Source organism: Harmonia axyridis, chromosome 3 (genome assembly GCF_914767665.1).
Source record: "Harmonia axyridis chromosome 3, icHarAxyr1.1, whole genome shotgun sequence".
NCBI lineage: Eukaryota > Metazoa > Arthropoda > Insecta > Coleoptera > Coccinellidae > Harmonia > Harmonia axyridis.
In genome coordinates, this window is record NC_059503.1 from 2447142 (window position 1) to 2470256 (window position 23115).

At 37.5% G+C, this 23115-nt stretch overlaps 2 protein-coding genes across 2 annotated transcripts in view; one reads left to right on the forward strand and one right to left on the reverse strand.

Moving 5' to 3' along the window:
* LOC123676982 (semaphorin-2A) overlaps positions 1–23115 on the reverse strand; it is a 605612-nt gene that overhangs the window by 568638 nt on the left and 13859 nt on the right. The gene's annotated exons all lie outside the window — the stretch shown is intronic.
* On the forward strand, positions 10139–11163 carry LOC123676986. Its single transcript, XM_045613356.1, has one exon. The coding sequence runs from the start codon at positions 10266–10268 to the stop codon at positions 11022–11024; it is 759 nt and encodes a 252-aa protein (XP_045469312.1). The 5' UTR covers positions 10139–10265; the 3' UTR covers positions 11025–11163.

The window sequence follows — 23115 nt, forward strand, 5'->3', positions numbered from 1 at the left end:
CATACTGACTCTAAAATAATCGCAGTTTTGATTTTTACTTAAATCTCTTGGTGGTTAAAAAATAAGTTTTACTCTTTTGTTTTTGAATAACGGATTTTAAAATTCACCTCACCGGAAATAATTTCCACGAATTGTAAACGCGAGTTAAGAATATACTAAAATTCTACTAAAATCTTCGCAAAATTTCTTAATGAATAGATACAAAACAACGCGATACAAAGGAAGAAGAAATAATGACTAGCACACTCATCCGTTCTCCATTATTTAAGAAGAGACCTCCTCATAGATATCTTTCCGCGATAAACTCTATTCACTTAAAGTAGTGCCATAAAACCAGCCATTGTATCCCAGCCTTCTCCGTTACAATCCGGCAGGACGAATTTCTAATTCGGGTCTGAGCTTGAAGGATCCTTCCTGGCGCAGCATAAAACTAGAAATTTGAATCTTTCGCATGAAAGATGCGACGTTTTTCATTTTTATGCGACATGATAAGGAGTAGTTACCATTGTAACTACACGCTATAAATTATGGCAACGTTGCAGCGAACACACGATGTGCATTAAAATCCGCTTGTTGCAAATCTGGTACGACGTTGGATTAAATTCCTTTATTCGTCCTATTTTCCGTGAGAACGCTTGCAAGGGGACTGCATTCGAAGCCTTTGTGTTTTGCCGGAACGGACACAATGATAGGAATTTACCTCTGATGGTGGTGACGAGCTCATAATTCCGGAATTTTAAACGATGTTTAGCACACGGAAATTGTCATGTGAAAATGAAATATTGGATGGTATGAGGTGTTTTATACTTGTTATCTGGAATCACATTACCTTATTTGTGTTAATGTCTGTAATTGAATTTCCCGGGTATATTTGAATATATTTCAGGAATATTTGCAAAATGTAGAAAGCGTCAATTCATTCATTAGTGTATGGAATAGTATATTCTAAAACAAGTTGCAGAATGGGCTTCAATTCCAACACGAATGCGAAATTCGAAAACGAGCGACGAAGGAGTTTAATTGAGAATAACTCAAATAAATATATTTCATTCAACATAATATACATTCATAATGATATAGTAAAATTGTAGATTTGAAAATATATTACAATCCGAAAACGTAATCTAACCATGTTGGGGACATGTATAAATTGCGTATACTCTCTCCATCTATGTTTATTACTCTATGGTTTTCTCTGTGGCAAAAATTTTTAGGAAAATGAAAGCATTTACTGAGTTCCTTGAAATCATTGATTTGGTTAGTTGATGATTCAGTTATCCAGATAAATTGACCGACAACGTAATAAATCTCATTTACATCAACATGTAGTTCTGTGGTCTCCAAGGGTAAATTTGTTCAAATTCCAAATTTTATCATGGGAGTCCATTGGAATGAAATCTGTGGCATTCTCAAATTATTCTGAATGATATAAAGATTGCAATAAATATTGGAAAATTTTATTGGTGAAAAATATTTCATTGTTCACATGAAAACCTCTACTGTTGAATGGTCACACACAGCCGGATAAAAGCACATTGTTCATTCGGATATAATTATTAATTTACCGCATGCGAATGGTTGATTAATTCCAGTTCAAATTGGTTTGTTTTGTTCGTTATCGATTGTCATGCATATTATAATCCTTGCATTCTGTTTTGCGGCAACAATCGCCGAAAAGGTTTGAGAGACTATTGTACTTTTTAATTCGTTTTTTTTTTGTGTTCATTGATCTCTTTTTATGGCAGGGTATTCGGCTGTTTTTTCAGGAGTTGTGTATAACGTTGTTCTATGATATGCTGCTCCATCATATAAAAATATGAATGCAGGAAACATTCAACTCTTTTACATAAATCATCTGATCTAAGGTCTTAAAATTCGTGAACTGATTTATCTGATAAGTTTCATTTTGATATTAAAAAAGGAGGTATCATTTTGAGAGCAATCAATGGATCTTTATTTCATTATGAAGAGGCAGATATGCCATTCACAATAGAAAAAAACAATGACACTTGACAGTTATATGAAATTAGCGATTTAAGCAATTGCAATTATCAGGAATAATAATTAAAATTTTAAAAAGAAAAGACCAGATTTCAACACATAAATAGAAAGACCATTCTGAATAATGAAATAAATGAAACATTTTCGTTGATCATATTGCTGACATCAAATTAATGTAGATGTGATGTAGGTTATTTCATCAACATCAATCAGTGCTTCTGATTTCAACAACAATTATTCCCAATTATATCCAAGACCGAATTTGAAATCGTAGTGGAGAACATAACCTAAATCCAAATGTCGCAGTCCCAAGGCATAGAAACAGAAATGTATTATTCACGGTACCAAATTAACGTAAAATCAACCAAACCAACACAACCTCATCATCATTCTCTCCTCCCATTTCAACTTTCTGATCGAGCAAACACTAAAGACAAATAGGGGGAAGGGAGAAAGATCTGAGCACTCTGTCGGATAGGAAACGAACAGTTCAATAGTAGAGGAGGGGGGTAACTTTTCCCCTGTTATCATTCCTCAAATCATTTGGGCTGAAAATCGTCTGGATCAGCCATTTTATTGATGGGAGTGGGGAATTGTTTCGAAATTTGTACGAATGTTTATTTGAGGCAGAGGATTTTTATGTTTTGCGTTGGTTCTTTTTTGAGCTATAGAACTTCAAATTGCAATAAAACAACGATGGATTATTCGATTGACATGAATTTTATGTATCCGCAGGATAATCTTGTGGCATTACACTATAAATATGTTTTTTGGCATATGAGCGCCACGGTTGGCTCGGATGTCGTCCAATCTGGACGTCCAATTTTCGATGACTTTTTCCAACATTTGTGGCCGTATATCGGCAATAACACGGCGACTGTTGACTTCCAAATGGTCAAGGGTTTGTGGCTTATCTGCATAGACCAATGACTTTACATAGCCCCACAGAAAGTAGTCTAGCGGTGTTAAATCACAAGATCTTGGAGGCCAATTCACAGGTCCAAAACGTGAAATTAGGAGGTCACCAACCGTATCTTTCAATAAATCGATTGTGGCACGAGCTGTGTGACATGTTGCGCGGTCTTGTTGGAACCACAGCTCCTGGACATCATGGTTGTTCAATTCAGGAATGAAACAGTTAGTAATCATGGCTCTATACCTATCACCATTGACTGTAACTTTCTGGCCATCATCGTTTTTGAAGAAGTACGGACCAATGATTCCACCAGCCCATAAAGCGCACCAAACAGTCACTTTTTCTGGATGTAACGGTGTTTCGACATACACTTGAGGATTTGCTTCACTTCAAATGCGACAGTTTTGTTTATTGACGTAGCCATTCAACCAGAAGTGCGCTTCATCGCTAAACAAAATAAAATGGACGTAGTGCGCGATACGTTTTTCGCACAGAACCATTATTTTCGAAATAAAATTGCACTATTTGCAAGCGTTGTTCAGGCGTGAATCTATTCACCAAACCAAATTGAAAATAAATCACTTGACAGCTGTTAAATCGGTCGTCATCTTAAATAGCAATGCCATCTTAAAGTTATATACCTCGAAAAAAAACACCCGTTACAGGTCTTTATATAACGTGATGAAAATCCAGTAAGAATCAATTCAAACGTCTGCAATCCCAAAACTAAACCACCAAACAATATAAACAACCCTCTCTCACCTGCCAACAAAACGATCATCACCAGGCATCAGGTGAACGTCCGAACCCTGCAGACGCCTTCCCTTTCCCGAAGGAGAACGTCAGAGAGATGCGTCCGGGGCGCCCCTCGCCTCATTTCACGCCCTCTGCCGGTCGGGCGTGAACACGAACTCATTCGGAATTTTTCCGTGGACGTGATAATTAATGGTGGGTTTTCCGGAACTGGCGAAGACGGCGAGAATCTGCCGGGGGTACGTCAATGCCGTTTTTATGCCCCGCTACTCTTCGGAATGGCCCTTCGGAGTCGGATATCTCTTCCGGTGGCAAGGGGGTGGAGGACCCGGGGGACCGGTGAAGGATTCCGGTGTCCTGGAGGAGCGGGGGAGAGGTCGAAACTAGGCGATAAAGACGTGCACTTGTCATCTCGTGAAGATCGACATGATCTCGATATGTCCGCTCCTGGAAATCAGATTAGAGGGAATGTCTTGGGGGACGGTTGCAGAGCCTACTAGTTCTTTTGGAGGTTTATTGACGACGTTGTTTGAGCAGTTTTTGTCCTTGTGGTTAAAGTTATTCTTGCAGTTTTGAACAAAGTGTTTTCCAATAAGATAATGATTCATTTCGAATAGCTCGCTATTTATTTATTTATCCACCAAAGAAAATATATAAATAAATTATTATATCCTCAGAGTAATAACCATAGATAGAGGGAGCATATGTCATTTTCAGTAAGCAAATCTTGTCCCTAACATGAACTATCAAATTTGACAAGAAGCGCGCGGAAATGAAAACTTATCAGTGATACGATATTTCACTCAATTCGCGAGTTTCTCCTCAAAGAATGCACTTCATATACCATAGTGAATCAACGTTTCGGATAAAACCAAAATGTATTGAAATAAATAACGAAATATACCAGAAATTCATAAAACAAACTTCAAGCGCGCCAAACGACGTGAAACTACCAATGACACTAGAAGAGCTAAAGTTGCCAAACCTTGGATTTCAGCAGGTAGATACAGAAAATAATAAATATTCAGCTTATAATAAATTCGACAATTAGGAAAAATATCGGATTCCAAATATTCAAATTTGCATATTTCATCGGGATTCACTCTAATAAATATATTTCATTCAATATAATATACATTCATAACGATATAGTAAAATTGTGGATTTGAAAATATATCACAATCCGACAACGTAATCTATAACCATGTTGGGGACCTGAAAAATTGCGTATACTCCCTATATCTCTGTTTATTACTTCGATTATTTCAAGACGTTTCGTGTAATTAACAATAAGACGAGATAAGAAGAAATTCATAACGATATAGTAAAATTGTGGATTTGAAAAAATATCACAATCCGACAACGTAATCTATAACCATGTTATATATGAATTAACAATAAGACGACATAGGAAGAAATTCGGTACCGTGTTGAGACATTGTAATTAGGATGGTAAAATCATCTCGATACTTTGTTTGTACTGTAAATTTGTGACATTGTAAATAGATGTGTATAATTAAAAGCAAAGTCACGGAGAAGAAGACGAAAGGTCAGGTTATCAAATCATACCTCTAGGCGATCGATTAACCAAGCCTTCATATATAATTAGCGCATTCAATATCGAGCGTTCAAATCTCTAAACTTGACGTCGCTGCTTTTTTAATTTTGTTTCCTGGTCTGTCTAAAAATCCAAAGCATCTTCCCGCTGACTGACGTACCCTTTACATCCTTATCTCCGAAAAGAAAAGAATAATTTTTTCGCTTTTCAAATCCACTGCGATCTTTTCTTCCCGTCCTCACAGAACATAATGCCCATCAACCGACTGACAGACACGGTCCGTCTTTCCTTCTTAATTGAAAAACGATCAAATTCAACTTCTTTCTTTCATCTCCGGTGCCCCCATCAGCGAATTGCTGTTTGTTCAAAGCAGACTCCGGGCCCCTTGGACAGCATTATATTCTTGTGATGTTGACGAAGACCAGAAATGTAATTATTTTGGAGAGCTTCTCACGGATTTAATGAAGTACACGGTTGCACAAGTCTGAAACTTGGAAAGATTGAATCTTGCGAAGCCCAGTTCCAGAATTAGTCGTCAAAAAACAGCCACTAGGGCGGGGATTATTTACCGGAGCTTTGGGCTGTGTTCGGAAAGTATGGAAGCTTTAATTAATAGAATTCTGAGAGCTGACATGCGACATAAGCGAGTCTAGCGTTGATTCAATCGATAGGGTGGAGTTTGTTTAGGAGTTATCCGAGATTTTCTGACTAAAATTGCAGTGACAATTTGCTTGCTCCGTCTGCATCTTGATGAATGACATTATTGCAGACGATAAATAGGGAGTTTTGTCAAATTGGCTCGGATAAGCTCCAATAGTTATTGAGATCTCCAGGAATTTGATCTATACATTTTTTTCTATTTGAATATACTGAGAAAAGTGTTTATTTGATATAATCGAAAATGCATTATAGTTAATAAATCATTCATTGGATACATGGACAAACAGATATTAGTTTCATGGAAATAAATAATTTATTTGAAATCCCACCAATAATCATAATTTATTATTACACTTCACTTATTTACGCATAACTTATATTAATAGTGCTGGAGAAATATCCATTTGAAGGAAATAAATATAGTTGAGGTTAATATATTGAGTAATAGTTAATAAACCTTATTTATATGTAATATGGATCCATGCTGAATAAAAAAAATATTATAATTCAGTAATGGTTAACGTATTTCTTAGATAATTATTTTGGTTGTTTCTATTATCCGATTGTTAGGGTCTGAAAAGAACCGTTTGCCAAATTAGGTAATTTTTTAGATTTCGTATTGAGAGTATCCGGGTTTGAACTCTAGTCATCTTGATCGTATCTGTTCCCTCTAACCACTGTTCTGCAAACATCACTAATAACTAAGCAGGTAAAAACGATCTAAACCCAAAATTCAGTACAGATGTGCTAAACGGCGCGTCGTTTGGCGCGCTTGAAGTTTGTTTTCTGAATTTCTAATATATTTAGGTATTTATCTCAATATATTTCGAGTTGATATGAAACGTTGATTCATGGGACATAAGAAGCGCGTTCTCCGTGGAGAAACTCGCGAATTGAATGAAATATCGTATCATTGATACGTTTCCATTTCCGCGCGCTTCATGTCAAATTTGATGGTTCATATTGGGGATAAAATTTGCTAACTATGTTCATTACTCTGAGGAGAAAACTAATGAACATAATAGAAGTCGACAACACGTCATATTTTGAAGTGATACCACAACTTCCGAAATATTCACAAATTCACAATGAATATTGACCGATCTGTCGATCAAAACGTACAAGAGAACACGAAAATTAAATTTTCACCCTAATTACAACCAGCACATAAATAAATAATTATTCGAAACACTTCACAATAACTCCTACTCGTACATTCTAATTCAAATTAACTTTCAGCATACCCAATTCGATCGAGGGCTCGATATTTGCATACAACATGCAGAAGAATGTCGACAGGAGTGTTATCCAGTTAATGCATTTCTACGAATGCGATTGGATGCACTTAATTATAAATTGAATTAAATCAATCGGTAGGAAAGCGACAGGAAGTGAATGGTTGTTACAATTACTGCTCGAAACTGTAGGTACCTACATACTAATTTTCGTTACTGAATTATAGGAGTGCTTGCAAAAACTTTGAAGCACTGAAATACATTGCTAATTTGTATTAATTAACAACATGTTCAATCTGATTAAGAGGCCATTTATGTTATTTCTATGGGGTATGCTTGGCCTAGATTATGATGGAAAGTCTACATATGAACATTACGAGTTTCGTAAATATTATGGAGAAATCTGAATACACAGATGATAAGATTCCTTAAAAGAGTGCATTCTTTTCGAATATCAGAACTTTGGACAGTAACTAGGGATTCACGGCTTGGCTTGATTTTCAAGCTACTTGGATTTAGCTTGACTTGATTTCAAGTCAAAGTCAAGTAGTAGTTTTTCAAACTCAAGTCAAGTATTCATTTTTCAAGTACTTGAATCATATCAAGCTACTCGATTTTCAACAGTTTTATTGTGTAGTGTCACATCAATAAAAAACATGATGAAAAGAGAAGGAACCTTGCAAAAACACTTTTATTTATTAAACTTATTGTATGAAAGAACCGAAAATATCAACTTTTTTGAAATAGAAACATAAATTGAATCTTTATGAATCATAACAAAATAAAAAATAATGAAAAAAATCAAATTTCTGAATAATGACAAACCTCCAGGCTTTGCTTGATTTCATAATTTTCCATCCAGGATCTAAGACACATGAGGCATCTTATATATTTGTCGCCTGACCTATTGCGGGTTTTTATAACTGTAAAAGTAGCTCTGGAAAATTGTCTTTCAACGGGAGCTGAAGATGTTGGAGTTGATAAGAATCCTTGGCCATTTTGGCCAAGTTTGGAAAGATATTTCTGAAACTACCAAAATCTACCAATAGATTTCATAGAAATGTGAGAAAACTACTAATAAAGTTGCACTGGCGATTGCTTCAGTCTCTCGGCGTTCGAGGAATCCCCTTATTCAGTCTAAGCGCGCACGAGATTGCAAAAATATAAGCCGTGCGACGCGTGCATATCAAGCTCAAGTAATATCAAGTAGCTTGATATCAAGTCAAGCAATAAATATCTGAAATCAAGTAAAGTCAAGCTCAAGTATGTAATTTTTCACGAGCTTGATTTTCAAGTCAAGTAGTTGGTTGAAATGTCAAGCTACTTGGTTCGATGAATCCCTAAAAGTAACTCGAGCCTTATCATTTGAGACCATTCTTGGCTCAAAATCCACACTGACATTGTGACGAAATGACAGAGCAATCAATTGGGATAACAACCTCTCAAAAATAAACGTAGACCCTCATTCGACAACCGAACTCCAAGAACAATTTTCTCTAAGGCATCCCACGTGATCATTCCAGGGAGCCAATAAAACAAAAATAACGTTACGAGCGCCATTCCCTCTCCGAATCGAGACCAGAGCACCCTCACAAAAGATGCCCTCACAAAACGCCTAGAAAGTTTCCTTTTCCAGAGCGTGCTCTGAGGCATCGAACGAGATATTCCAGGAATATCTCCCTTCTACCCCTATTCCAAGCCGAACCGGAAAGGTGAGACCGTAACGGAAACCGCCAGCGCCAAATTTATGACACTATTTATCTGAGCGTAAACCGTAATGATCCAGAATTCCTTCATATAGTTTCTGAAAGGGAAACATTTCTTCTGATGTCTTCGGAAATGACCGACCATAAAGGGATAATTGTCAGCAAGGAATTAACCATTTTCCTGGTAACGACCTTTGAATGCTGCTGGCGTTGGAGAAGATTCCTGTTTTACACTTGCCGACACGCCTCGGTAATGGCAGGAGCAGTCGTGGATTGCTTGTTGATTGAATTAGAGTCTTTCCAGAAAGTATCTGGAGATTTGTTAGGGGTTTATGTGTCTTCATATAATGCTTAAGGTTTTTTACGACCCGGCTTTCAATATAATTTGTTCTCATCAAAAGCTACTTTCTGATAATCAATGTGGAGCTACGAAAATATACAACTAGATAGCATCTCAGAATAGTAGCACGAACTACTTTCTTTGGTCCAGACCTTTTCTGTGGTAAAGGTAAATGTACCTACAAGAAAGAGTTTCAGGAGAAGAAATAAACCTAAAAATGAATACTTTGTCAGAATCATTCCAAAAAGTTCATTGGAAACTTTGGTACTGTGAGATCTCAGAAATATCTGGATCTCAGCAAGAATTGCTACACCTCCTCCCTTCCTCACAGAACATTGTTGCCTCAGCAAACACTTCATGCGAATGAGTTTACCAGAAAACGAAGAGTATAGATTCTGCTGGGAGGAGAAAGAACCTCCGGATCACCTGATGACAAAATGCCTCGCCATCGCTAGCCTACGCCAAAAATGTTTTAGACAAGAGACTTTTAGACTTGAGGAAATAACCTCCTTGAAGCCATCCCAGATACTGGATTTCATTGGAACTGTAGAATTGGAAGGCGAGCTGTAAACGACGAATACTAAAGACGAGAACAGGGGCACAATAGAACATAAGATCGCGGTGCTGTTAGAACCACCTTAAATCTTATAGCTTATTCGACTGTCTGCACCAGTGCGAATTAATTCAAATTTTGTCGAGCTAATGACATAAGTAGCTCGAATTAATTCGCACTGATGCAGACAGTCAAATACGCTATAAATCAACACGAAAAAAGAGAAATATATCGTTCTTAGCGACCAGAAATATAAAAGGGTAGCAATATTATATGTATATTAAAACTAATAATCTCTCACTTATTATGTTTCGCCATCTTGGAACTCCCTCCAATCTTTACACAGAACAATAAAGGCGCACTATCACTTTTCAATTTTTTGAACCTATTCCATACTAGACTTCACACATTTTTCTCCAATGTCATACCGACAGAGCCTAAAAAAAGTCATTCAAACGTCAACCAATAATGTGAAATTTCCGTTGAAGCAATTCAGTCGTAGTTTTTAGTGTTTTTGTTCCGATATTGATAAAAACAACAGATATGACCAGGAAAAGAAGATCCCAAACGGATTGCAACGGCGAAATCCCGATCAAGAAACTCCGTTCGACCTGTTACTTCGATGATCTACCTCAAGAAATCATAGTGCACATATTCTCCTTTCTACCCGGTATCGAAATAACAAAAAACATCTCACTCGTGTGTAAAAAATGGAACCAAATCTCTTCAACGCCGTCCTTGTGGAAGCACATTCGTGCAGATCAGCAAGTACCTACCAATATCCTCCTCAAGTGGGTTCAAAACTCCCCTCTACTTCGAGAATTGCATTTGTCACATAGAAACGATACTGACGAGATTGTACGTGCTGTTGGAAAAAGTTCTAGGAACCTCCAGTTCATCAAAATCGTAGATTGTTGGGGTTCTCAGAAGAGCATGTGTATCAAAAGCAAACATCTATGTGACCTGTTGAAAAAATGTAAAAGATTGGACACTTTTCACTTCAGTGGCGTCAAGATTCTCTCCTGCAAATTCTTCCAGTTGCTGTCTACCAGAAAATGTTGTGGCCGTAATAAAAGATCATGCAGCTACTATGGACCAGTCAACAGCAAACAGATGAAGGCTCTCCTCGAGTCCCTCAGCAAAACTGATGTCTATGGTGGCGCTTCAGTCGCGGCAGCAAAGAAGAAGATCTTCATTGACCTGGACAACCAGAGCATGGAGAATTTCGAGAGTCTTTGGAGGGATATCGTCAGCGATGGGGGAGAAGTAAATGAAATTAATGAAACCGATGCCAATTTGTAGAGGGGATTTAGATGTCGGAGAATCTTGTGGACTTATATTCTTATTTTAAGAAGGATATGATTTGGATGACGTGTACATATGTTGCAATTGTGTAATATAACCTGAGTTCTCCGATTGGAACTCAGGAAATTATGTGAAATTTTCAGTTTGATTTATTCATTTCAGTGAGTTGATTCGAATCATGACCAAGTATTTTATTTTTAGTTGAATTCTTGCAGTGCTGTGGTCTTAATAAATAGCAGCAGAGTTTTTGGATTTAAGACTATCATTTCCAGAGGAAATAAGGTGACTCTACTATGGGTACCAGGGCACTGTGGGGTTGAAGGAAATGAAAGAGCTGATGAACTTGCAAAAAGTGCATCAAGGTTAACACCTGCTGGACCTGAGCCTTTCTGTGGGATAGGAAAAGACCAATATAAAGCTGCGGTCCAGCTATGGGAGTTGAACAGCAGGACAATCCACTGGACTAACACTCCTAGGCTTGATCAGGCAAAGAAATTCGTGAAGATTTCAACTACCTACGCCAAAAAGCTCCTGAAGCTGTCGCGAGCCGAGCTTCCGGTGATGGTGGGACTGCTGACGGGGCACTGTCGGTACAAACATCATTTGTACCGTATGGAAAAGTCAGCAGACGAGATTTGCAGGCTCTGCGGATCGGAAGCAGAAACAGCCGAACACTTGATATGCAAGTGTCCGGAGCTGGCTGGCCTAAGAACCATTCACATGGGTAAGCCGGTTCGGATACTAGAGAGGTAACGGCCAAGGCCCCTAAGTAGGTTGTCAATTTTATTAACGTCGTTGACGATCTTCCTGGGTTTCTATGAATGAGTAGGGTAGTGAACAAAAGATCTGTATGGTCGCAGTTCCCGGAAGGCTTACCGAACCAAAACGACCCCAGTTCAAATAATAATAATAATCATTTCCTGGTGATAATCACCCAATATTTCAATGAGAATATTGAATAACTCCATCAAAATATGATTACCCGTAATTTGGACATCTTCATACCCTCAGTTTATTCTAGTCAACCGGAGGTTAAAGTACCGGCTTATAAGTCCTATGGAATGCGGATATGCAAAAAATAAAAAGAAAATAGTTGATATTTTGTCACAATGAGGTCAAATCACACGAATCGAATAAAGAAAAGCCAGAGTCAGCTTTTCAAGTTGGTTTCGTTCCAGTTTCTTCCCTTTCAGCGACGTAAAATGCAAAAATAGATTTGGAAAAGCGCCAAATCGACTGCGTCGTTCATCAATCAAATTAGACGAATCACTTCGGAATGAAGGAAACGCTCAAACGGCGTATGAAACCGAGGCGTCCCGATCTTCCCGGTAGGATATACATCATTCTTACCCTCCGCGAATAGACTCGACAACAAAAGGACATTAGCACTTCGCCACGTCCAACTTTTTCACGAAGATGAAGCGGAGGCTATGATCATTAAAGGAGCACGGGAAAGAATTCAGTTAGTTGATGCTCTCACGCGTGCTTTGGAACTTGCATAAACTGCTGGAGTTTCTACGGATATCGATCAGATTTTTGTGTCGATGTAACAGGCCAATTGAACAGACGCCGGTAGTAAAACACATTTTTTTTGTCAAAATTCGATTTTATTATTCAACATAGTTGCCTTTGGGCGCGATAATGCGATTATAACGATCTTCCAACTTTTCGATACCCTTTTTGTAGTACGAACTGTCTTTCGCTTCAGAAAAGTCCTCAGTTTCGGCGATTACTTCTTCATTGGCGCTAAATTTCTTTCCAGCGAGCATTCTTTTGAGGTCTGAGAACTGGAAAAAATCGCTGGGGGCTAGATACTGCGATTATAGCGATCTTCCAACTTTTCGATACCATTTTTGTAGTACGATTTGTTTTTCGCCTCAAAATAGGCCTCAGTTTCGGCGATAACTTCTTCATTTGAGCTAAATTTCTTTCCAGCGAGCATTCTTTTGAGGTCTGAGAACAGGAAAAAATCGCTGGGGGTCAGACCTGGCGAATACGGTGGATGCAGAAGCAATTCGAAACCCAATTCATGCAATTTTGCCGTTATTTTCATTTATTTGTGACACGATATTGTAAACGATCCAATAACGCTATATAATAATCGCTGTTTATGGTCTGCCCCTTTTGGAGGTAATCAAGGAATATTATACCTTGCGCATCCCAGAATACTGATGCCATTACCTTGACTGACTGAATTTTATTGAAATTAATGAAATATTTCGATAAATATAGTGATTTTACATTGAATAATGTTTGTTGGCTGAACAGTATCACAAATTTGACAGAGAATAGATAGATCCGTGGCAAGAGAATTTCGAGTACCAATATACAGGGTTAGAACTATTTAGAGGGCCATTACAGGTATCGAAAACCGTTAGAAAGTTATCTCCAAAAGCAGATGAGTTATACAGAAAAAAAGAAAACTTCGATTTTCAGTTTTTTCGAGATATCTCGTGAACCATTGGAGATATTTTGGATCTGTTAACAACAACACACCAATCCTTAAAAAACGCAACTTTTTTTTAATCCGCTTTATATCTCTAACGGTTTTCGATACCCCTCTAGTGCCTCTCTAAAAAGTTCTAACCCAAAAAAATTCCTAAACTACATAATGATTCTATGGACTTCTCTATCACATTCGAAACGATTTCGCCCAATCATCTCGTGCACATTTACCGGAAGAATAGTCCTTCATTTCAACGGGATATAACTCTCCATCACAAAAGGTCCTTATTAATCCTGGAGATTTGGCGAAGTACGAAATTCATATCGCACAACGGAAGAAAGGACTGTAGGAGGCTCGCAGGTTTTATTGGAATATTTGGGGGAGGCCCGTTCTACTAATTGCTCGGAGGAATCCGTGAATGCGTGACTGAAATCCGTAAAAACGGCGAGACCTCTCTCGGCCCGGTTATTTCGAGAACGCCCAACTTTGTTTCAACGCGTCGAAGACGGGAAAATTGTGATTAGATTTTCCGTTGATTTCGGGAAAAATCGTGCACGTCATCTGAGAATTAAGTCTGCTCTCGCGATATGAATAGTGGGCTAGCCTGATGAATCTAGGATTTGCATGACGCAGCTTCTTTGTGATGACTTGGAGGTTTGGGGTTGAAAATTCAGGAGTGAAGAGCAAGAATCGATACTTTTACAGTGGTTCCGATGGATTAGGAGGGACCTAGGACTCAGTTATGACTCGCAAATTATTTATTCGCCTACATATTAATATTTTCAAACATATTAAGAACAAAGAATATAGGACACTAAATGCTATGTTAACAAACAACTTTAAAGACACGTATAAAATTTTATATTGATGCTCCTCGAGGACGCCACTGCATCGTAAGGAAAGTTAACACCTGGGTCAACCTTGATTGGAAGAAGAGGAATCCGTCAACATGAACGTCAGTTTTGTTTTGTTTATGTTTTGTTTGTCATTTTATATTATTTGACTTTTCACAGTATGCCTTTTCAACCAGTGTATTTTTAATTATTTATTTATTTATATTTTTAATTCACCTTGTGACTTATACTTATTTTATCAATGTTTTACCATATGACTAAGGAACCTTAAAATCGTAAGTTTCAGTGAGCAATTAACCAAACTGTAGAATTATGTTGTCCACCTTTTTTCACATTTTCTTCAAGTTTTTCGCTCAACTTCATATATTGTACCTAAGAGTATAATCTTCTTCAGAATTTTTGGTTTGATAATGGCGAATATGCCGAAACATGTAACCGGATGATTTAATATACAAGGTTCCAACAACAGAAGTGTTTTTTAGACTTTTTCCTTCAATTTTAAATTAATATATATTCTCTTGAGAAAGAGCATTATGAAAAATTGTTAACTTGTTACAATAAAGAATGTGTAGATAAATTTCAGTATTATTAGAGGACATTTCAACGTATGATACAAGAGCACAGTCATTGATTGGTATGCTAAGTTTTAACGTGGTGAAATGAGCATCGAAGACGGCGAACGCAGTGGACGCCAAAAAGAGGCTGTCACCGACGAAAAAATCAAAAAAGTCTACAAAATATTTTTGAATGATCGTAAAGTGAAGTTGATCGAGATATCAGACATTGTAAAGATATCATCTGAAAGTGTACATCATATCATTCACGAATATTTGTACATGGAAAGCTGTTTGCAAAATGGGTACCGCGCGAGCTCAAAATCGATCAAAAGCAACAACGTGTTAATGATTCTAAGCAGTATTTGAAGCTGTATAAGTGCAATAAACCTGAAGTTTTGCGTCGATATGTGACAATGGATGAAACATGGCTCCATCATTCCACTTAGGAATCCAATCGACTGACTGAAATACTGTATAATACTGGTACAGAAGGCTCACTTTACCATTCCTCCATTCAAAAACTTGCCACTTCGTGGCTTATTTTTGAATTTTGAACTCGTGGAAAAATCTCAAGATTTCATAAGATTAAAAATTGCGAAAATCATAACTTATATGCGCATTGAAAACCAGATTCAATTCAAGTGAAATTTATCGAACAAATTCGATAACTGCAATAAGTCCGGGGCCAACTACGATAAAACACTCACGTCACAAAACCTAAACCAGAATTGTTATTTGCAACTGTTATCCCCCATAAAACCGAAACTATTTGGAACAGCTCCAAGAAAAAGACCTCTATCACACCTTGTCCCAAGTACTCCGAGCAATTGCCACCGTAACAGCCCTCTCCAAGAAAAATACAGAAGCGTAAGCACCAGCCAAGATAATTGCGCGCCGTGAGAACGTGAAAAATATCGAAAAAGGTCCCGATAAAAAGCGCCAAGCTGGAGGGTGCCCATTTTAAAATCCAATAGCAGTCCAAACAAGCAATTCTTTGAGGGCGAGAAAGTGTGCTCCTCGGTTGTTATTTATACTTTGGAGAGATACGGAAAGGGCGGTTCTGCCGAAACGGAAGAAGGAAATCAAAGCGACTTTCCATATAGGCGAGCAACAAAGGCGACATCGATTTTCGCCTATTTCCAGCCTGGGAAAAAGTATATCGTATTAGTGCATAGGCGCAATTCCAGGGCCCTTCTCGCCTTCCGAGTTGGGAATGACCTAAATCGAATTGATGGAAGTCGATTCGAAATCGAGAAACAACATATTTCGCTGCTCGAACAGCGGTCCTCAAACGGAACCTGCCGTCGGAGCAGTGGTCCTCAAACTTATAAAGGGTGTTTTTTTAGAGCTATAGAACTTTAAATTGCAATGAAACAACGATGGATTATTCGATTGACATTAATTTTATTGATCCGCAAGATAATCTTGTGGCATTACATTTTAAATATGATTTCTGGCATATGACCGCCACGGCTGGCTCGGATGTAGTCCAATCTGGACGTCCAATTTTCGATGACTTTTTCCAACATTTGTGGCCGTATATCGGCAATAACACGGCGAATGTTGTCTTCCAAATGGTCAAGGGTTTGTGGCTTATCCGCATAGACCAATGACTTCACATAGCCCCACAGAAAGTAGTCTAGCGGTGTTAAATAACAAGATCTTGGAGGACAATTCATAGGTCCAAAACGTGAAATTAGGCGGTCACCAAACGTGTCTTTCAATAAATCGATTTTGGCACGAGCTGTGTGACATGTTGCGCCGTCTTGTTGGAACCACAGCTCCTGGTCAACATGGTTGTTCAATTCAGGAATGAAAAAGTTAGTAATCATGGCTCTATCTATACCGATCACCATTGACTGTAACGTTCTGGCCATCATCGTTTTTGAAGAAGTACGGACCAATGATTCCACCAGCCCATAAAGCGCACCAAACATGTGTTGAATTGCATTTATTTACCCAACAATTGAATTTTACTTTTTCATGATTAACTATTAAACTCATTTAATGTTTGATGAATCAAATCTATTTAAGAATTGATTTCATATAACGATTACAAAAAAAAATTTGGAATTTGATTTGGTTAACTGTATTCAAGACAAGCCAGGTGACGTGGAATGAAATTAAATATGTGAGTTCATTGTCTGGCTGCTCTGCCAGGTATTCGAACATTGGATACAACAACTCCCGGATAAAAGAATAAATGGGAGGAAACATCCTTTCAGCCATATTCCTCCCTGAAGAGACGACCTATGCGACATTTTTATACGTCAGGCCTATTTCATAAGATGTCAACCTTTATCAAATTTCCGCTCATATTTCAACGTGAGCAGAGTGGAGTATACATCTTCCTCAAACGCTCACTACGTTTCGAATATTACTTTTATCTTCAGGGTTTGTTTGCAGCATATCTGATGTGTTTTTCTATAATGGAAAAGCAACAAGAAATGCGTCAACTTGATATTCATGAGATTATATATAAAAGGAGATTCTTGTTCACTAATCGAATTAATTTTTTAAAATCTAGGTGTTTCATAAGCTTCCGCCTTTTTTTCGAAATTCCGAAATTGTCCGTCGCTGGTCACTACTTTCTCCCATCTTCCGGGCAGCGTACGAATCTCGCGTTGAAAAAACTGGTCATCATTTGGAGTGATCGAGTGCATTCGATAACGATCGCCTGTGATTGTTTCCGTCGGTTTTAAACACTCATAATACATTACGCTGAGCTGGTCTCACCAAATACTGAGCATGACCTTGAAACCGTGAATATTCGGTTTGGCCGTCGACGTGGAAGCATGGCCGGGATATCCCCATGATTTTCTGCGCTTTGGATTATCCTGCAAGCAGCTGTTCATAAGCAAACAAACGCCGTTCAACATATTTCGGCTTCAACTCATACAGCACCAAATATCCGTGTTTCTGAATCATTACCATGACTCAGAAATTTTGAAACGGCTTGTTGCGTCACTCCCAATAATTCTATCAATTCTTGCTGCATTTGACACGAGTCTTGATGAATTAATGCTTCCAATTTTACATCTTCTAAGACCTTCACGCTTCCACCGCCATGTTTTTGAAGCGTTGAAACAACTCTCGGCACGTTAGTTCACTAATACCGGCTTCACCATAGGCATTTGAGAGAAAAAATTCACTCCAAATGCGGCAGTTTTATTTGTTGATGTAGCCATTCAACCAGAAGTGCAGTTCATCGCTAAACAAAATAAAATGGACGTAGTGCGCGATACATATTCCGCACAGAACCATTATTTTCGAAATGAAATTGCACTATTTGCAAGCTTTGTTCAGGCGTGAGTCTATTCATGATAAATTGCCAAACCAAACTGAGAATAAATCACTTGATAGCTGTTAGATCGGTTGCCATCTTGAATAGTAATGCCAACTTAAAGTTATATACCTCGAAAAAAAACACCCGTTATAAGCTCAGAGCTTCTGAGAGATCCCTCAAGGCCATTGAATCGAGATAAATGAACATTGAACTTGAAAATTCTCGTTCAAATTCCATACCTCTGCCTAAAAATAACTTGCATAAAAAAAACTAATACCGAAAAAAATTGAGAGTCTGCTTCTTTCAGACCCATTTTCAATTCAATACGATATTTTTCCATTAAAACGCAACAGCCAACTATACCAAAATTCCCCTATTCAAATTTCCGAGCAAACTCCCCAGAAAAATATTACGTAGCGAACAGAAATACTTTATCATCCGGCTTTTCCATGAAAATAAACGAAAAATTCTTGGTTTCCTCCGCGAAACTTAGTTCCGAAAAATATTTAACAAGCGGAGTTCTCTCTCGAGTTTCGCGTTCTATTTTCACCATCTTGTGGTCCTAAACACAATAAAGCTGTTCGAAAAGTTGTATAGAATCGAGTGGAAACCCTCTGGCGGATTTACCCGAGAAATAAATTCCTTTTCGAAATTTACGATTTCTTTTCTCGAGGCATAATCGTTAAGTATGTATCGTGGGGGGGCCATCACAAGCACTCAATTTGGATATATCGAGCATTTGCCTGGATGGGATGTCTACAGGGGATATACCAAAGATTAACAGCTTATATTCCGTTTTCTTTTGGTGACATACTGTCTTTCCTTTCTATCTGTTGTTCTTTTCCTTTTCCTTTGAAGAAGATACAAGCAACATTTCTGAATTTAAAATTCCATTTCTATTTTGCTTTAGTTTTTTCGATTAACATGATATTTCAAACAAACGGGGCATCATCGCTCAATATAATACTAAGAAGAAGGGACGATTCCTCAATCAATTCTAGGATCACAAAATCAGTAATAGCATAATTATAACGATGCTCATGAGCTTCTGTTTATATTTTAATTTTGAGTCTCGGTATCATTTCATCACAGCTTCAATATTGTCTCCCATTATCCTTGAATTTTGCTTGGATAATCTGAGAGCTTTAATTTCAAATTTCTGCACAACATTCACATTCCTATTTAATGGACCTAATAAAATCCTAAATAAGACGTCAGTTGCGCATTCGCCAATTTGCAACGTATTTTTTCCAAGTGAGTGTGTGTATGTAACTTTATTTTTTGCTTCGTCATATATCGATGGTAGAAAATTAGCTTCATTACCACTTCTAAAATTCAAGAATTTTGTCCTCCGCATTACGTTCCAGAACATTCTGAAGTAGATTTGGTGATTTCACGTCCTTGAATAAACATAAAGTGTAACACACAGGACAAGGATGACAGTCACACACAGGATAAGGATCATTGAAATCTGTAGACTCTTTTGGAACTATGCCAACGGTTTTCAATATATTTGGACTTCATCAAATAAAAAAAAAAGATAAAATATTCAAAAATAAATGATCACTAAGTCGAAGTTTGAAATATTTCCTCACTAAGTTCATTTGGTCGAATAGATATGTTTTTTTGGATACATAGAATATTGAAAATTAATACTAACACTCCGTTAAATTAATTAATTCATTCAAAAAAAAGATGAAATTAAAAAGACTATGATGAAATGGTAACCACTGTCAGCAGAACAAACTGTTGAGTGATTGATATTTTGATTTGAATACAGATGTCATATGTTAACATACATACACATACATACGTTCAATTCCCGATATCCATTTAAATTAGAAAATACTCGGCTCAAATCTTGTTTGTCGTTTATGTTATTAACAGGCTCATTGAGGTATATGAAAATAAATTCTTTTCTTTCTATTGCTTTCACAACCTCTTCATACTTGACACTTGACATACTTTTGGAGTAAGTTTACTATTCATTTTTGAAAACGGACTGCTTTATTCGAGTGTTCCATTACTTCAACACATTTTTTCAATCCCATGGTATTCAAGTTGACGGCGATGACGATGATATTAATTTCAATATGGCTACTACCACGTTCCTAAAAATATGGTCTTCATAAGGAAATCCTTTATTCCGATACAGTGGATTTTTACTAAGAATAGTTATTTATAATACAAGTGCAGAAGGCATTGATATTCTTCCACGAGTTCAAAATTCAAAAACGAGCCACGAAGTGGCGAATTTTTGAATGAACGAGTGGTAGAATGAGCCTTCTGTACGAGTATTATACATTATTTTCTCTAATTCATTGCATTTTTATTGAAATTAATGAAATATATTCATAAATATCATTTAGTGATTTTTGCATTGAAAAATGTTGGTTGGCAGAACTGATTTCTTTAAGGCAAATTGATGAATTGACAGATAAAGCCGTGGCGGAAAGTACCAACATATAATAATGAAATATAACCATGAAAACTGTGCGTTTCTGATATATTCTCGCACGATTTTTTTCTACAAGATGTGGAAGAATGAACGGAATAACCACAGAATTAGAGAAAATTAATTACGAAGCTTACACACATTCTTAAACTTTAATCAAGAGAAACACACCCTCAAACAAGGAATTTCATACCGTACGTTTTAATCCGAATCCACTACACGTCGAATATAATAAACGGACTCACCTCCATGTCTTCTAGTGAAATAAGGACGCTGAAGACGGAACCCGTCTAAATTGAGGCAGATCACCGGCATTATTCGAATTTCTCACCTTTCCATCGCACTCGATCGTAATGAGCAGACCGAAGAGAGAGAGATAGATGGCCTGGAATTGAATCAGATTATCATAAGTACAAAATGCCCCCGATATCTTCAATATCCGACGGAGCGGCGTCTGAATCCGAGGAATTTGGGCCTATCTCCGACGCCCGACGTAGGTATTTCTACCCCGGGCGTCTCCCGTCTTTCCACCTCCGGGCAAGGGGTGAGATAAGCTGTCATCAATTCGCGCTCAGCCGACTGCCGATTATGATATATTCCCTCTGATGGATGCTCATTATCCTTTCATCCGACGCTCGTGACCCGAATTGCTGCGATTGTAGAGGGGTGGTCGTCTTCCGGTGGCGGTTGAATTGAAAGAAATTGGAGGAGGGATGATAGGCCTGAGATGCCGGGCGAGTTTGGGAGTTTTTGATTCTGAAGGGTAGTTTTTAGATACCCAGCGTTTTCAGGTAGTGAAATAGTTTAGCTACGCCGCTGGCTTCAATCGATAATACATCGGGCCAATCAATAATTAACGGGAAAAAACTTTGCAGGGTTATATGATTAATCTTCATAGAAATATTGACGTGTGTGATACGCTTTAGTGTTCGTTAATATTATAAAAAACATTCTTAGAGGTTGAACGTCGTTTAGTCGCAGGTAAACTTATAGGTATTACAAAGAGGAACTTAACAGCACTGAAGAGTCTTTTATGGTGGTTTCTCTATATTTTATACTATTTATGAAAACATACTCTAGATTTTGCTTACATACATCAATTGCAAAATTTACTTGTTTTTTCAACTAGTCACCATAAAAAAGCTTAAGCTCCTTTTCTTTCCCTTCGAATTCACTCCTTAATTGGCAGTAATCTCTGGTTAATTGGGTGGCGTACACGATATTGATATTGTTCATCCAGACGAGTGTATATTGAGCTTTTGGAGAAACCAATAATGAAAAATATATGTGAATTTATGCATAATCGAATGACACTTAACAAATCGCCAATATAACCACTTATACAGATCAAATGGCTTTTGGGGTCATGTCTTTTAATTGGAGATATTTTCATGATAATCAACTCTCAAAATATTAGCGAAAACAAAAAAAAGGCAAAAGTGCCTCGCTTTTGGTTTTTTTTCCTTTGATACTGCATAATTGCACTCAACACAGTTGAGGGTTGCTATGTCATTTCAGGATAATAAGATGGTGGAAACATTTTGTCTTCAAATCGGGGTATGAATATTCTATATAGTTTTCTACCAATGTGATTTAGTAATGGTTGTTCTCATGAATTCTGACAGTCAGGCTGCAGATATCATCGACCCTAGGATGTTATTGGACTGTCGAAGAAAACTCAATGAAATAGACAAGAATAACAAGATCCGTTTAGCCTGAGTTCCGGGTCAATCATTTGACGATCAATTCGTAGAGCTCCCGGTTTTGGGGGAATTTGAACTCGAAATTTGGGAAAAAATTGAATTTGCCTCTAAAAATCGTTATATCTCCTGAATTATTCGTCACAGATCCCTCAAATAAAAACGTTTTCAAACTTAAAGTTTCGCTCTAAAACATAGTGGAGTTTCAAGTGCGTAGCCCATGGCCAGAAGAAGTGGCAGCTTCGGGAAAATTATCAATTTTTTCTTTGAAAGTTTCATATTTTTGCCTATAATTTTTGAAATAATGTACTGATCGCACAACTGCAAGCATTTTCGTAATCTACATAGTCGAATCAATAATAAAATGACACAATATTCCCATGAAAGAACTTTTATTTTTAAAAAAATTTTTAAGGGTCAGGTCAGGAAAATTTTACGAAAATTTTTGGACAAAAAATTTTTCAGGTGAGATCGAAATTCGGCTAATCAGAGATCGTAAATTATGGCATCGCTCACCGATTCTTCGCAGAGCTCCCGGTTTTGGGGGAATTTGAACTCGAAATTTGGGAAAAAATTGAAATTGCCTCTAAAAATCGTTATATCTCCTGAATTATTCGTCACAGATCCCTCAAATAAAAACGTTTTCAAACTTCAAGTTCCGCTCTGAAACATAGTGGAGATTCAAGTGCGTAGCCCATGGCCAGAAGAAGTGGCAGCTTCGGGAAAATTATCAATTTTTTCTTTGAAAGTTTCATATTTTTGCCTATAATTTATGAAATAATGTACTGAC